This window comes from Rhinichthys klamathensis, unplaced genomic scaffold (assembly GCF_029890125.1).
Source record: "Rhinichthys klamathensis goyatoka isolate OS25496 unplaced genomic scaffold, OSU_Roscu_1.1 h1tg000149l_1, whole genome shotgun sequence".
Taxonomy (NCBI): Eukaryota; Metazoa; Chordata; class Actinopteri; order Cypriniformes; family Leuciscidae; genus Rhinichthys; species Rhinichthys klamathensis.
This window is the reverse complement of record NW_026606684.1, coordinates 557,744-574,732: the sequence shown is the minus strand read 5'-3', so window position 1 is coordinate 574,732 and position 16,989 is coordinate 557,744. Positions and strand designations below refer to the sequence as shown.

General features: G+C 39.6%; 1 protein-coding gene across 1 annotated transcript in view; it reads left to right on the top strand.

Annotated features, from left to right (window-relative positions):
- Nucleotides 1–11,776, top strand: part of clec16a (C-type lectin domain containing 16A) — a 66,931-nt gene extending 55,155 nt beyond the window's left edge. Inside the window, exons 22-23 of the mRNA XM_056258171.1 lie at nt 5,434–5,553; nt 9,762–11,776. Coding sequence (XP_056114146.1) covers nt 5,434–5,553; nt 9,762–10,189 — 548 coding nt within the window. The 3' untranslated portion in view covers nt 10,190–11,776. The remainder of the gene's footprint in view (nt 1–5,433; nt 5,554–9,761) is intronic.
- Nucleotides 11,777–16,989: the final 5,213 nt, after the last annotated feature.

Genomic DNA, 16,989 nt, shown 5'->3' with positions numbered 1-16,989 from the left:
AATTTCTATAATGCTTCTCCAAGTTACAGTTCTGTTTTGTCTGAGGTTTCTAGGTAACGCTTCCTCTCCGCCAGCTGTGCTGTCAGTATGCAACCCTTATTTAGACGTTTGGTACCAGACCAGTGGGTAATTCACCAAGTGATGTGATGACTATATATATATATATTAACACCCGTCAAATGCTGGTTAAAATCCACTGTGGCGGTTAACGCATATCAACACACTAGCCAATTTGGTGGGTTATTATTCATTAATTATGTTCTATTACTTGTGCTATTAGACCCCTTCTCCTAAAAGGTGCCTCAAACATTAGAAAAGCAACACGTAAACTGAAATTCACACTGAGAGAAAGTTCAAAATTCGAATACATTGTTTTCTATGACCGTATGCACACTGGTGGCACTACGGCGGCCGTGTACAACTACGACTTACTCACAATAGGTTTCCATTAAAATATAATGATTTAGGACAAATATATGTATGTACTGACTTCACCCTAGAATATTGTGTATTGTGCATTTTTCAGTAACAGGTTTGTTTTTGTGGCTTGAATAAATATGCTTCATATAGAGAAATAATATTGATTACAGATTTCTTTTCGCTGTTTTTTCAAATACCTTAATTCAATCTCATTGACCCCACTTTGTTCATTCTCGAAGTGAACTTTTGCCTGTATTGTGATCTACTGTTTTGGACTGCTTCCTTGAACGCGAGTACAGAATGAAGCCTGTCTGCTGTGCGACCGGTTAACGCTCCACCAGAGCCCTAGGAGACAATTAATCCATTCTCATAAATGCCGCATGTCCAAGACTTTTGGGCAAAAAGCATCCTGTCTTTATTGCTACATGCAGGTAAACTCATAGCAGTTATTAGAGAAATCACAGAGAATTTAGTTTTTTCCATTAGTATTTCCATTTTATTTTATTTGAATGGTATCTGCAAAAAAATATTGACCGTTGTAAAGCTAAAAGCAATACAATGATTCAGAATCTGATATAATAATTAATATAGTTAAATCTAAGTAGTGACTTTGCAGTGTTTTCTCTAGGATTTTTTCCAGCTGTGGTGGCAGGCCCATTTCGCCAGGAGGAGGGGGCGTGGCCCATGAGTGATTGGCCACGCCCCTTATCATTGGCCACGCCCCTTATCCCAGGTGTTTAAACCTCCCCTAAGCATTATAACATGAAAGGCGGCAAAGCGATTATGCGCATCCCGTGCGCAGAATGATGCACTTGAAGCAACGCGAAGTCACAGCGTGCAGCGCTTCGCATTGAAAAGTTCAAAGCACAAAGCGAAGAGATTATATCTATCTATGCTTAATGTATTATATCTATGCAACAGTTTATTGAGCCTTTTCTTTTAACAGTTTTAAATTTCAGTTAACTTACAGTGCGCATGAAGAACAATTCATAGTGCTCTCTACTCTAGTGCTGTAGACACCCGGGAGAAAGGAATATGATTTAGAAAGCGCTATAAACTCCAGCAAGATAAAGTAATTTTATGCAAACTATAGACCTTTATCTACAAATAAAATATAATAATGGGAACATTGATCTTGAAGAGGGTGTCGTCGTGTACTGCCGTAACCGAACGTGACGTGCTGTTTGAATGCTGAATGGAGAATGACTGAGGAGAGATGAGTTTCCTTTAACTTAACGACTTAAAAGGCAACTGTTTTGTATGCCTTTAGTGGGGCTTAACAATAACACATACAATATCGGACCGAGAAGCTGCAGCCATGGCGGGATGATTTTAGGTGTGGCGGCCCGCCACGGCAGAATGAATGTAGCGGAAACACTGCTTTGTTTATCTGGATTATTTCTGATATTTATGTTTTAGCTTGTAAAAGCTCTGAATGGCTGGTAACTTAAAAAGTTAGTAGCCAAATTGGCTGATGAGTGACAAAGTTAATTTCAAATCCTGTATAAATTGGTTGGACAATCAAACTGAAACACTGGCAATTAGTGTTGGAGATTTCACACCTATATGCACGGCCTGGTGGCCGATCTTCAGTGATTTTACATTCCATCAGTAAGATCAGAGTATGAAGGTTGAATTAGCAAAGCAATAGCACAGCTGTACATAAAATATTGCAATCCACACAACATAATGGGAGACATATCAGAGTTCAAAAGAGGACAAATTGTTGGTGCTTGTCTCGCTGGCTCATCTGTGACCAGGACAGCAAGTCTTTGTGGTGTATGGAGAGCTATGGTATCCAGGGTAATGTTGGCATACCACCACAAAGGACCCGAATCACATCCAACAGGAGTAACTGTCGACTCAATAGGAAGCTGTCTGAAGGGGATGTCCAGATATTAACCTGGAATATATATAAAAAGCATAAAAACACAGCTGCCCAAATGACTGCAGAATTAAGGGGCTGTTTACACAATACCATTTTTTAACTAAAAACTTAAAACTGCGTTTTGGCCGTTCATTTACACGACAACAGTGTTTTGGGTGCCTTGAACTTTTGAAAACAGGTTTCAAAGTGCAAGTTTTTGAAAACGGTCTCAGTGTAAACAACACATGCACATGTGTATTATGTGTTCAATCTATATTGTTTCATCTCCATCTAATGGCCTGGCAGCAGAATACACAGTTTTTTTAGTCGTTTTCGCGGATCCGTGTGAATAGGGATCATTTGACAATGGTGTCATCTGTACGCAGAAAACTCAAAGAAAAAACTTCTCCGTTTTAAAGGTGCAGTGTGTAGATTTTAGCGGCATCTAGCGGTTCGGTTGCGAGTTGCACTAAGTGGTCAGCCCACTGCTCACCCCCTCCCTTTCGAAGAAGCTACGGTGGCTAAAACAGGACAAACATATCGTCGTCTGGTCTGAGTATTCCACAATCTGCTCAGTTACTGGGATTTTCACGCACAACCATTTCTAGGGTTTACAAAGAATGTTGTGAAAAGGGAAAAACATCCAGTATGCGGCAGTCCTGTGGGCGAAAATGCCTTGTTGATGCTAGAGGTCAGAGGAGAATGGGCCGACTGATTCAAGCTGATAGAAGAGCAACTTTGACTGAAATAACCACTCGTTACAACCGAGGTATGCAGCAAAGCATTTGTGAAGCCACAACGCGCACAACCTTGAGGCGGATGGGCTACAACAGCAGAAGACCCCACTGGGTACCACTCATCTCCACTACAAATAGGAAAAAGAGGCTACAATTTCCAAGAGCCCACCAAAATTGGACAGTTGAAGACTGGAAAAATGTTGCCTGGTCTGATGAGCTAGATTTCTGTTGAGACATTCAGATGGTAGAGTCAGAATTTGGCGTAAACAGAATGAGAACATGGATCCATCATGCCTTGTTACCACTGTGCAGGCTGGTGGTGGTGGTGTAATGGTTTGGGGGATGTTTTCTTGGCACACTTTAGGCCCCTTAGTGCCAATTGGGCATTGTTTAAATGCCACGGCCTACCTGAGCATTGTTTCTGACCATGTCCATCCCTTTATGGCCACCATGTACCCATCCTCTGATGGCTACTTCCAGCAGGATAATGCACCATGTCACAAAGCTCGAATCATTTCAAATTGTTTTCTTGAACATGACAATGAGTTCACTGTACTAAAATGGGCCCACAGTCACCAGATCTCAACCCAATAGAGCATCTTTGGGATGTGGTGGAACGGGAGCTTCGTGCCCTGGATGTGCATCCCACAAATCTCCATCAACTGCAAGATGCTATCCTATCAATATGGGCCAACATTTCTAAAGAATGCTTTCAGCACCTTGTTGAATCAATGCCACGTAGAATTAAGGCAGTTCTGAAGGCGAAAGGGGGTCAAACACAGTATTAGTATGGTGTTCCTAATAATCCTTTAGGTGAGTGTATATATTTTATCTAACAGGGTAGTAAAAGTTTAGCTGGCTAATATGAGCTGTTATGCTGTAGGGCTGTGGCTGAGCTGGTTAAAGCGTAAAGCATTGTTTATACTCGACGTGTCCGAATGAGCGCAAAGTAGCGCGCGGGCAAAAAAGACGTGATTGTAACAGCGCGCGCGCCTCCACATCCCCTAGACACCATTTACTACACACAAATTAATAAATAATAATGAATACAAATATTGTTTTTTTTTCTCTGGTTTTGTAAACTCTTCCACGATCGACTTAAAATGCCTCCAAGATCGACTTGTCGACCGCGATCGTCGGGTTGGTGACTCCTGTAACGTTACTGTTTTGCGGTCAATAGTACTAATCAGCTTATTGTCAAAGCCATAACACAGCGAGGGAGAAGAACTAAGTTACATAAAACAATTCAACTACATATTTTACACCACTGACAAGGGAAAAGTCATTACTCAGGGTGTCTATGGCTTCTAACTTTCTGCGGCTTCTCTTTCAAGGTAGTGACGAAACGGGCTCTGTAGCGCTGTTTGTTCGCGTTCGGCTACGGTAGAAACATGACGTCACAATATGTCGACCTTCATAGAAGGGGGTGCCCGCGGTTATGTAGATATAAATCTCATTCTAAGGTAATAAAAAAATAACGGTTCATTGAGTAAGGTCTTTATACACCACTGAACACATAGTTATGGATCTTATATTGCATTTCTGTCAATAGATCCTCAGAAATATCACACATTGCACCTTTAAGCATATCGTTGTCGTATAAATGTACCCTTAATGTGCACCTTGAGTCTCCTGTTTCCAGTCACCAGATCTAAATATTTTTGAGCCACTTTGGGGTATTTTGGAGGAGAAAGTCACAAAACAATTCCTCCACCAGCATCACATAGTGACCTGGCCACTGTTCTGCAAGAGGAATGCCTCAAAATCCCTCCGACCACTGTGCAGCACTTGCATCTGTCATTCCCAAGATGAATTGATGCTGAATTCCCCCCCTTCAAAAGCCCCCTCACTACAAAGAGGAAATCTCTCAATATTTACAAAAACGTATCGACCCTTTTAGATTTGAGTAGGATTGTGATGCTCTTAATTTCACAAAAGTTAGTTCTCTGTTTAGGGAAACAGATGACTAATAGCTGTCTCTCAGTCCCTGTTGATGACGTGTTGTTGGTTCAGGTAAAAGAGATTGTGGTTCCCAGAACTCTTGGTGTGATGCCAAGTGTTTTAAAAGCCTGACCTGTTCTTTGCCTGCCACTGGATCACTTTAAGGTTGTTCTCATTTGTACCAAAATTTAGGAATCTGACTAGTGTTTCAGTTATCAGCAAGTAAAGGTGTGTATTTGTTTGTATATATAAAGCTTCTTTATTTTCATCTCTTTTTTTAATTTATTTTGAAAACAGAAATATTTTGACAAGATAGGGGGAATGGCCAGACTCAAACCCGCACCTGTTCTATCAACTAAGCCACTGTGCCTGCTTATTTTATCAGTAAAACGTTTAATATCGTTAAAGTATCGCAGGACATTCACTGATTTGTCTGTCAGATATGTGACGATGTGTTTTGTTTTCCAGGTTTTGCAGTTGCTCACGTTGCCCAGCACAACCCCACATCAACTTCCTTCACCTCACCACCTTCTAGTGGCCCCACCGGCCCCTGTGACCCCACACACACCGCAACACAGAGTCAAACAGGTAAAACACACAATTACACACATGCCACTCCCTTCTCTACTTTTGCTCAACCACTCCATTTTACTATCAACTGCTTTTACTGAGAAACCAAAACACTTCACACAAATGCTACGACACACCCTCCTCTGAATCTAAGCACCTCCTCATGTGTATCAGGTTTGCAAAGAAGCAGATTGCATAATCATTTTTGTTTTTTCACATAGTAGATCAGACTTAATAGACTAATGATATCTACGGTAAAAAAAAAGAAGCTACTTTTTTAAAGCTGCAGTCCGCAGTTTTTCCTCTTTGTCGCAATCTCTGTTCGAAATCTGCAATTTCAGTCAATCGCGGAATTATCAACTTTACGTGAGTTGTACCTCGGCACGGCACAGCGCGGATGAATCCAATGTTTGAGGAGAGTGTGCGGCTGTCAGTCACCGTGCGGTGATGTCACAGATGTGACGTAATGACGCAAAGACATGCTCGAATTTCCCACGTAAATCCACCAGTACCACTGGAATTAAAAACATTATTACAAGCTTACCGTTTTGAATCAAGCTAAGGCAAGCAGATAGTGTTGAACACTGGCTGGTTATGTACTTGCTCTCAAATTTATTTTGGATAATTTTTAACCCAAAAAAGTTACGGACTGCAGCTTTAAATGGAAAAAAAATGTTGGCCGTAAAAACTATCATTTATTTTCCTTTGTATATTTTCTGCAAACAGTGCTGGTCATTGTGTCTCGCATCATCATATGTCTTTCTGTCAGTTAGTCAGTCAGTCAGTCGCCACATAAAGACAGTGATTTTGATTTTGTTCTGCAAGTTTAACACTAGGTATGCTTTTCCACAGATCTGGAATAAGATTGGAGTTCTTAAGTTAATAATTGCAATAATTGCATTGCGACTTACATTTATCCTTTCAAGGTAGACATTTTATCAGTTTCTTCATTCCCTGGGAATTGAACCCATGACTTTGGCATTGCTAGTGCTTATGCTTTACGGTTTGAGCTACAGAAATTTAAATTCTTGAATTGCAATTTATTATGATTTTGCAATCAAAACGTTTTATTTAAGGCGGCATGACACGGAAGTTGAAATATTCTTTTCTTCCCTATTCCCTCAGTGAAACGGCTTCTGGAATGAGAAAAAATGTAGGGCGGGATTTTAAACTCATTCCCAGTAGCTTTTACAGTGTCAGTTTTATTGTCACACCCTGTAAATGAAGATTTTAAACTGCCGCAGCAGTATTATAGCTGTATGATTAAAGCCCCATTCATAACAATGGCAATAATGGACCTTAAGACTCATGTTTCTATACTCTTCTATACACTCAATGACTCACAACTCATACACTCTAATTCTTTGCTAATTCAAGGGCATGTATGCATGATTGAATGTGTATATACATGTAATTACATGTTCTTTCCACTTCATCCTTTTTAGCACTTGTCAGCCAGCCAATTTTGTCACATTTAGAAAGAAATTCTATGGTAAGCAATGGTCAAGTAGATCTTTAAGTGGAAGACTATTTTACAACTTTTAAAGGCCCCCTAAAGGGCCTCTCAGGAATTAAAGGAATAGTTCACTTCAAAAATGAAACTTCTGTCATCATTTACTCACCCTAAAGTTGTTACAAACCTGTATGAATTTCTATCTTCTGTTGAACACAAAGGAAGATATTTTGAAGAATGTCAGTAACCAGACAGTTGATGTACCCCATTGACTTAAATGGTCATTTTTTTCCTATTTCCTACTATGGAAGTCAATAGAGTACATCAACTGTAGGGTTACTGACATTCTTCAAAATATCTTCCTTTGTGTTCAGCAGAAGAAAGAAATTCATACAGTTTTGAAACAACTTGAGGGTGAGTAAGTGATGGCAGAATGTTCCTTTTGAAGTGACCCATTCCTTTAATGTGTTTGCTGGGTATAGAACAAGGGTCCCTGAGGGACTTTGTTCACCTCTAAAGTTCTGTGCAGCCATTGGCTGCTTTATCTCACTCTCTGCCTCCCACACTGCCTTTCTGAGCTGAACACTGGTGGTCGGGTATGGTTTTGGAAAAACCTGAAAGCTCAAAAAGTCTTCACACCACAAGAGACCAGGAACCAATCTTTTGGCTGATTCTCTGAACAGAGGAGTGGAGTATTGTGGCCTCTGTGAAGTCTCCTACAGATTTCTTTCTTGTGGCGGGGGCGTTTAACTAATACGGTCATGGGCTTTTTTTTTTTTTTTCTTTCACTATGTATCTCTGTTCCTTTTATTCTCTGAATCACTGTAATGATCTATTTTGAAATACAGTGACCTTTTGGGGTTTGTCTGAAGTGAAACTGTCCATATCATTTAATAATCCCTCAAAAAAATTGGACAAATAGTCTTCTGAAGTCACATGAATAAGTTGTTTCAATAAGGGCCACTGTCACAAACAACAGAGTGCAGCAGTGTGAGCTGACCACATTCACTGTTTGTTAATGCCTCGTGGGGCGATACATCTTTGAAGAGAAGTTCTTAGAATCAGAAGCAGCGGTAGCAGATGACGTATTGTTTTGAAGGTGTGGATTTGTGGTGAGACTGACATCGATTTCTTCCTCGGTACATGTCTGTTATGACAGAGACTGTGTAGTGTAAGTGTGGTTGCACGTATGCAACCTGCATAGAGTTAAAGTCAACAATAAATTCAAATTGACCTTTTACTCTTCTTAAAACATGTGCCTGGTCTTATTGTGCACATTTCATGAGTGCATGTTATTCCAAATAAAATACATTTGTAGTGTATCAAAATGTAATAAAAATGTTCTGCATGAATGAATTGGCTCATTACAGAAGTAAAATGGATTTTGAAGGGTGATTTAAGTTGACTCTACTAAATTTTATTTGTGCCCCTTTTCCTCTTGTATTAGACAGCTAGATACAGGGAAGAGTCACGAAATCATTGGGAGAGAGAGGAGGAAAAGGATCAAGATATTTTTTCATGCTAGACTCGAACCCAGATAACCTGCATGAGCACCAAGCCTAAACATGTTCTGAGCTAGAGTGCTAACCAATGAGCTATAGAGTTAAAATCAAGCTGTCACCAAAATCTTGCTTTGTTTCCCTATGTAGAGGTAAAATAGCGTGCTTTGCATGTTATGCTAATTGATAATATCCTTTGGCTGTAGGTTTTGCTCCATGCACCCTTCAGATTAGATGCTGTAATTAATGTCTGTAGGATGCGTTCTGATCTGTCCCTCTGTTCTCTAGTCAGGTCTGGCTGGGAAGGCCGGAGGTGCGTGTTTTCTCTGTCAGAGGATGACAGGCACGGTGGAGAATGGGTTTAGAGCTCCAGGCAGACGTAACAGGCATGTCCGTGTGACGCTTTAATGTAGATTGACCATGCAGAGTGGCCCCCTTAGTTTCCAGTGACTGGCATTGTGCTACTAAAAACTAAAGGTGTGTGTGTGTGTGTGTGTGTGTGTGTGTGTGTGTGTGTGTGTGTGTGTGTGTGTGTGTGTGTGTGTGTGTGTGTGTGTGTGTGTGTGTGTGTGTGTGTGTGTGTGTGTGTGTGTGTGTGTGTGTGTGTGTGTGTGTGAATACAAACATCATTGTAAAAACTGTGAAACTTCTCTTTAGAAGTGCATGGTATTAGCAAGTTGATGACAACCAAAGACTATGAATAAATGCCACCCTAGATCCTGTTTTTCAGCCTTCTTTTCACTTCCATGGCTCTCTGCCATTCAGGTTCCTCTTTTTACATTCATATAATTATTTTTGGCAGACATCTATCTATGTCTGTCTGTCTGTCTGTCTGCTTTTCTACTGTCTAGCCATCTATCAATCCAACCAACTATCCATTTATCTATTGGTCTATCTAGCCATCTATCTATTATTTGACCTACCTAGGTCAGATAGAAGGTCAGATCTACGTTTCTACCTGTTTGTCCATCTACCTTTCTACCTGCCTATCAATGTATCTAGCCATCTATCAATCCATCCTGTCTGTCAATCATCCCAGCAGAATTTATAATCTCTCACACATTTATCTATCACAGCACACACAAACTTAGACACATTACAAACAACCTAACAAAGCTAACATTCTCCTCCTCCACACTGTCTGCATTACTGCCTTTTACATACCTTGCCTTTTCAGTATGAATAGATGTTTCTGCATGTGTGCAACACACCCCTCCTCCATAAGTAAGTAGAGGCCTGTGCGGGATTAACCAACCCTGTTCTCCCTGTTTCAGGACTTTCCCTGGCGCCTAGCCTCACCCCTGCACCGCAACCCACCATCTCCCTCCTGTCTAACAATGATGCCGAAACGCTGAGCGTGGACTCCTTGACCCTGCTGCCCCCCGCCGACCCGCCTCGCCTGCGCTCCTTCAGCACCCAGTCCTCCGTCCAGGATGCGGATGAGATTATTTCTGCTGGCCAAACAGATGGCCGCATGGTAGCAGTGGACGCACAGTCTCAAGACGACAGGAAGGATATTCCAGTCATACCAGAGGAAGATGAGGCATCTCCTGAATCTGGACATTTGCTAAGTGAAGAAACTGAGGATTTGACGAAGGTTCAGAGGGAGGAACCTATGACTCAGCCCGAGACAGACTCTGCGGGCGTCACGACCGACCAAGAGGACAACCCAGACCTGGAGGAGGAGACTGCGATAGACTGATATGATGTCTAGTGCTACTAAAACTAAAATGTACTGAAGAAATTAGGGCCGGGTTACTAAAGCAAGAAATGCATGTTCCATTGATTACTCAATGTGAGCATGACCGATTCTGGTTTGCACATGCTTTCAGCTTTAGTGATTCGGGCCCTCAATTGTATCTGTGTAGTTGCCGACTGTCAACACAGCGGTTGACAATACTTCTCTTCACATCAAGACCATGATGCATTTCAGAAGAAAACGGCACTCTCAGAACAATGACATTATTGTTCATCATGAGTGCTGCTTAAAGCACAGTCCTTTTTTCTGTCGTGCGTTATTCTTTCTGCTCTGGTGCTGAGGTGTTCCAGCTGTTTCTCTGCATGTGTGACTGTTTTGTGATTGTGTGCGACTGTTCAAGTGTGTGTGCGTATGGTTTTATGATGCTGAGCAGGCGGAGAGAAGGGCGTGTTCGTATAAATATATATCCGAGTGGGTTGGTGGGGATTGCCCGCTTGATTTTACCAGTCTTAACACTGAGGAATGTACAAAGACTTCTGGGTCTATCCAGCGGTGCTCTTTTCTGAAGGTATATTTCATTTGGGCTGAACATTAATTTGCACTTCAACGGTGTTTTTTTTTTTGTTTTTTTTTAAGCCCTTTTGTGTCATTATTTTTGAGATCATAAGCAACAGATAAAGTATGTGCTTAAAATGACCCGTTTTAATTCATCAGTGCATTGAAGATCATTTAATTCGTGAACTCTTGCTCAGTTTTGGCAGCGTAGGAGGTTCATCCAACCATCCACTCTTGCTCCACCAAGCCTTTTTGTATAACAAATGCTGACTCGCTTTTGTCAGTCACATTCTAAAGTGAGTTTTTTTTCCATCAGGTGAACAAACCTGATGTAATCGAGTTTCATTCCTGAGCGTTTATGTCACTGCCGTACCTTCATGCATTTGCTTTCTTTCTGGAAGATTCTGCACTCTGCCGACACAGGATAAATATGCCTGTTTTCGTTCATACAGTTACGTCGTTAAGTATTTTGAGGTGTTCTCTTCCTTTTTTTAAGGCTGAGGCGAGTTTTCAAAAATTTTTGGTGTGTTTTAATGTTCTTTAACACTTAATATTCTAGAGGTCATCAAGAGCTTGTGCTGGACACACTTAATCAAAGCTGGGTGTGATGCATTTGTGGTTTCGTTTTACTTTGGTGTGCAATAACCGTAATTCAAGACTCATTTATTTCACTTACAGATTCAAGAAGTTGGACTACCGTCACTAATGGACTGAAATGGAAAATATTTGGTTTATAGACAGCAGCACATAGAAGGGGTCCTCACGCTCTTGCGGTGTGGCACAGATGCAAATGTGTGGTAACCGTGACTGGGCGTTTTTCTCTCTAAAGAAACCCACTCACAAGCTTTATCAACGGAGATTGTAAAATATGACCTTTTAAAGCAATACAGTTCTGCATATATCAGTATTTTGAGGTTAAATTCATTGTCGAAAAGGGAGCTCGGAGGGCATCATAGTTTGTACACAGTGTAAAGATTTGTTTTGATCTAATGTTATAACTAATTACCAAGTCATGCAATAAATTATTCTGATGTACATTTCGGTTGTCTTACTTTTTATTTATATTTCAATTATGTTTTTTGAAGAAGCAGAATTTTATTAAACATTAATCTGCCATTATATCTGTCCCCCCACACTGTTTATCTTTGGTAGTTAATCTGTCAAAATACTTGTGCAAATTTCCTGTTCTGGTGAAATATCAACAAGCCTAAGTGAAGTTCCCGATAGTCATCCTTTCCTAGAATAGGTGGGCTTCTCTGTGCTTGGGTCTCTTGATGATAGGGGGGAACTGGCTGGAATCCAGTTCTTCTTGTGATATGGTTTATTTAAAATAAAGACTATACACGTATATAAATACCATTTTTGGAGCCAAGCATGCATATTTTATTACTGTGATGATATTACGTGAAATCCACATTCCTGTGGGAGGGGAAATTGCTAATATGGAAATAAACTGTGAGGTTATTTTCTTTCTTACTGTGTAAAGTGGGCTGCTTATTAGGATGTTATTTGTCTTAGTCCATTTTCCATCCAACCGTACTAAACCCTCCCAGAATATGAAGGGGGTTTTTCATTGTCCGGAAACCAGTGATGGATCTGTGCAATACTGAGAAAACTGCATTTATGTGTATCCTTTTCCCCAGAGACTTTGCATTAAGTTGACCCCCACACTCACTTTTTACATTTAAAGTTTTTTTTTAAGCAGAGATGTTTACAATTAGTGAACAAACTGCATAATTCAAGGTCCCACTTCTGCTTATCAACAGATCATCTTCAACTAAAAATGAATGTCATGCAGTAATATGCTATGAAACGATCGATAAGCGGTTCTGTGAAAAAATAGACTGCGATGGTCATCACGAATATGTTGGTTTTCCATAAAAGCATCCGTTGAATGAATAAACGCCGCCTTTGTCTTCAGTGCGGTTCCTCTGGTCTGAGAAACAGGTTGATATGAAACTTATTAAGAGCAACTATAAATGGATGTGTGCAGGCTAAAGTCTCATGAGAGTCTTATTTTCCGGTTCCCTAGAAGTCTCGTTCCAGGAGCTTGTGCTGATAGTCTCTCATGCCTTTTGCTGAAGGCGGCCTCACAGGGGTGATATTTCTAAAGAACACGCGCTCACTAACTTGTGGTTTGCATTACACGGCATGTGCCTGAGAGGAGCCATATGACTTGCCACAATACAGCAACCTGTATTTCATTGTAAATAGATGAGATGGCAAGATTGTTGCGGGTGCTACATTGCAAAGCCATTATAATTATTGATGTTTAGAGTTGTATACTTGCACATTTTATTTCTCACCTACTAGATTAGAATGTGAAAGGAAAAATGCTTTCAAAAATCAGTTTGAAAACTAGTCGCACACCCCTCTTAATGTGATTCCGCATCATTTACTCACCCCCTAATGTTGTTCCAAACCTGTATGAGTTTCTTTCTTCTGCTGAACACAAAATAAGATATTTTGAAGAACACGGGACGGGTAACCAAACAGTTGATGGTCACCGTTGACTTCCATGGTATGGAAAAGTCAATGGGGCCCATCAACTGTCTGGTTACCAAAAATCTTCACTCTTGTGTTCAGCAGAAGAAAGAAACTCATACAGGTTTGGTACAACTTGAGGGTGAGTAAATGATGACAGAATTTTCATTTTTGGGTGAACCATCCCTTTAAAGGCCATCTGAGAATGCTTTTTTTTTTTTTTTTTTTTTTTAAGATACTCATCTGATCATTTAAAACCCACCTGTTTGTGTATGGAAAAGGAGGTGAGGGGATTACTCAAAGGTGGTCAGTGTGAAACAAATGTATCTTTGTGAATCAGTAAATTGGAAGTCCTGCCCACATATTCTCAGTGGAGGTCATGGGGACCTTCTACCTTGATGTGGGATGGCAAGAGATGAGTGTTGTCATAGTAACCATTATGTGGGTAGCCGTATCACTTGCCTTCCTGGAATTTAGCTTGTGGTCTTAAACATTGTCAATTTATAAAAACCACTCCCAGGGGTCTTCAGCATCATAACCATAAATAGATTTTAATAATTTCAGTTTGATCTTGTGTAACAAGTTTCCATAGCAACATCTATCTATTCAATGAGTAGGTTTTGATGTAGTGCAGATAAGCTACTTGCCTTTTCTTTTCATTTAAAAATAAATTTCACCAGATCATTTATTTTATTTAAAAAAATAATAATATTGCCACAAATATTACCCCTATTTTATTTTATTTATTTTGAACAGACTGTATTATTTGCCACAAATTTGATATCTTTTTTTTTTTTTCATTAAAAGTACCAAATTATGTGTCAGCTCAGGAAAACTTTTTGGCCTTTATCAGTTGAGGTTGTTCTCCGTTCATGAGCGCTCAAAAGCTCAAACCACGGCCTTTTCTATGTGCAGATTAGCCACACACAAGCTTGCGTGTGTGAATGTGTACAGGTGTATATATTACATTGTGGGGAAAATGTACACACAAGAATAGTAAAACCTGAGATCACCTGCATTGTGGCGTCCAGCCAGCGGTCCCCACAGGCGAAATGGATTAACCTCTCAAGTGTCACCCCCCTCTTTTTAATAGACATGAAAATGCACATTTCGAACTTAAATGGTTGTAATTCAAGAATGCTTTGGAATATAGACGTAAGATTGGTCTTGTTTTAAAGAAGACATTTGGCAGATTTTTGTTGAAGTGAAATGAATTAAGAAAGTGAAACAGAAAAAAAGTTATAGAAGTTTGAGTTTATGTAAGTGTACAATGTAAAAACATTAATTATTCATATTTTATATAAAATATATATTTTCAAACCCTGGGCTACTCTAAAACTGCAGACAAATCAAAGCCAAAAATCTGAACAAGTTGTGTTTAAAATTTTAGGTTGATATCTCAAAAAATGAGCGTTCAGTAAGATTTTGTTTGGGCGCAGTACCGAACGCTTCCACTAGATTACAACCAGACTCCATTACTGCCCATATAAGGGCGCCTCCATTTCCATATGTGTTTTGAGTGATAAGCACCATTATTTCCACAATTTTCATACAATTTATGAAGTAGACATCCTATTCAGAAGTAGTATGGGAAGTTTGGCAGATTTTGATATGAATTCAACCTCTAAGAAACACATACAAAGAACACGTATGTGCATTATAGCTCGCTGCCACATCACAAATGGTGAATTTAGTATATATTTCTTTATATTTAAAACATTTTCAGACCTTTTTTTCTAAAATAATTGAATGGATGCTATCTTTTAAACTTTTGGCATTAAAACAAACTGAGGTTTCTATTTTTTCATGATTTTTCATGTTCATTGCTATTTCAAAATAAAGGTCTGAACACGCCTTAAGAGTATGAAAATATTCTTGTTGCAAATTGATAAATTACGGCTCCTCTGTAATTTATTTGAAAATCAAGCCAAATATGGAAACTAGAGATTGTAAGCTTTCAAATGATATATAGTTTGTCAATATTACTTAAGGTTTTTACTAAGATATTATTGTTTTAAAAATATAATGGCAAACGTCTCACCTGTGGGACGGTGACAGTTATCAATAAACATCCTAAATTATGTTTTTTTTGTTTTTGTTTTTAAAGATGTTAAAATGCATAAAGTTTTGTGTGATGGGTAGGTTTAGGGGTATGGTTAGTGTAAGGGGAGATAATATACAGTATAAAAACCATTACGCCTATGGAGAGTCCCCACAAAGATAGCGAAACTGTGTGTGTGTTTGTGTGTCTTTCAGTCTCTGCATTTTGGAGGGGAGCATTGCGGTTCCAAAAGGAAATACACCACTCTGGAGCCGAGTGTGTGTGTGTGTGTGTATTTGTGTAAGTTGAGGCCAGATGCAGTGGAGATTAGGGGCTCTTCAAGGAAACACAACTGTCTCTTTTCCTGGAAGTGACTATGCTCTTTCATGTGTATTAATCACTACAGATGATCGCAGAAAGACAGACTGATATTCGGCATCACCAAAGTCAACCCCGGCAAACCTAAACCTTATTAAACAAAGCTTCTGAGTCTGGTTTTCTTTATAAGTAGGTAGATTCCTATTTGTGTCATTCGCCTGTGAAATAAATGCACAAAGTTAATTGGTAATCTGTGTGTCGAGATTGAAGAAGGGAAATCCCTCGATAAAGTAGCCAATCGGGCACATCGAATGATTTCCCCCTCACTTCCACAATATGATATCATGATTTCATTAGAATCAGAAAAGTTTTCTCCTCAAAGATAAGCTTCCTTGTAATAAATCTGCTTCCATTGTACTTATGACCTTTTTATCCGCTGTCTTTGCTAATGATTGATTTGACTCACAACTACGTTTAGTCCGAAAGCAGCTCACTTCCATTGTTCTACTAAGCAAGATCACTTAGAAAGAGGTCTGACACAAAATAAAACACAATACGAGTGTTACAACCTCTTGCCATGTCTTATCTGATGACTGTGCAGTACAGATCACTTCCTTCAGCCTCGAGTGGAATTCCAAGCAGTGATCTCTAAAGTTTACGTGAACCCCTGATGCCGAGTATTGTTTTGTTCTTAGTCATTTTTCTGTGTAAGCCTGTCGGATGTCGCAAAGTTGTATTGATAGTACCGTGTATTAGCGTCTCTGGAGATCACAGGCTCCTCCCCATCACACTCCATCAGTCCTCACAACCGACTTCATTTCTTGTAAATGTCTGTCTGAGCCATAAGCAGTTTACGGTCACCACAGCTCCGCCTCTCAACCACGCTACTACCTAGATTAATCAGCCTGGTTCAGCACAGAATGTCTGGCCTAAACTTCCTATAAGTCCTCGTCTTCATGTCATTTCAGGAATCCAGGTACACAAAGCCTGTAATCTAGTAAAATATACCATAGCTTAAACATGGCATGCCAAAGAAAAAGGCGGGTTTCATGGATTAAGCCAAGATTTGAATCTTGTTAGGCAAGGGTGAGGCTCGAAGTTAAAAGGGAAACTTAAAAGTTCTCGCCTACGTAGTTTAATACTAAAAAAGTAAATGTATAAATAATATTTGTATTAATGTTTTTTTTTTTTACTTATTTTAATTTATGTCTTCTCATTAAACCGTTTTCACTAAGCCTTCCATTGAAATGTAATAGTTTCAAACAGTTTAGTTTGATGTCTATATGCTTTTTTGTGAATGTTGATCATTTTTTTGTAATGTGTATATATATACCTGTATTCAAGCATTTCCATTCAGGCCTCAGAGTGTATGAATCCCCCAACAAATAAAGTAAACATTGAGATG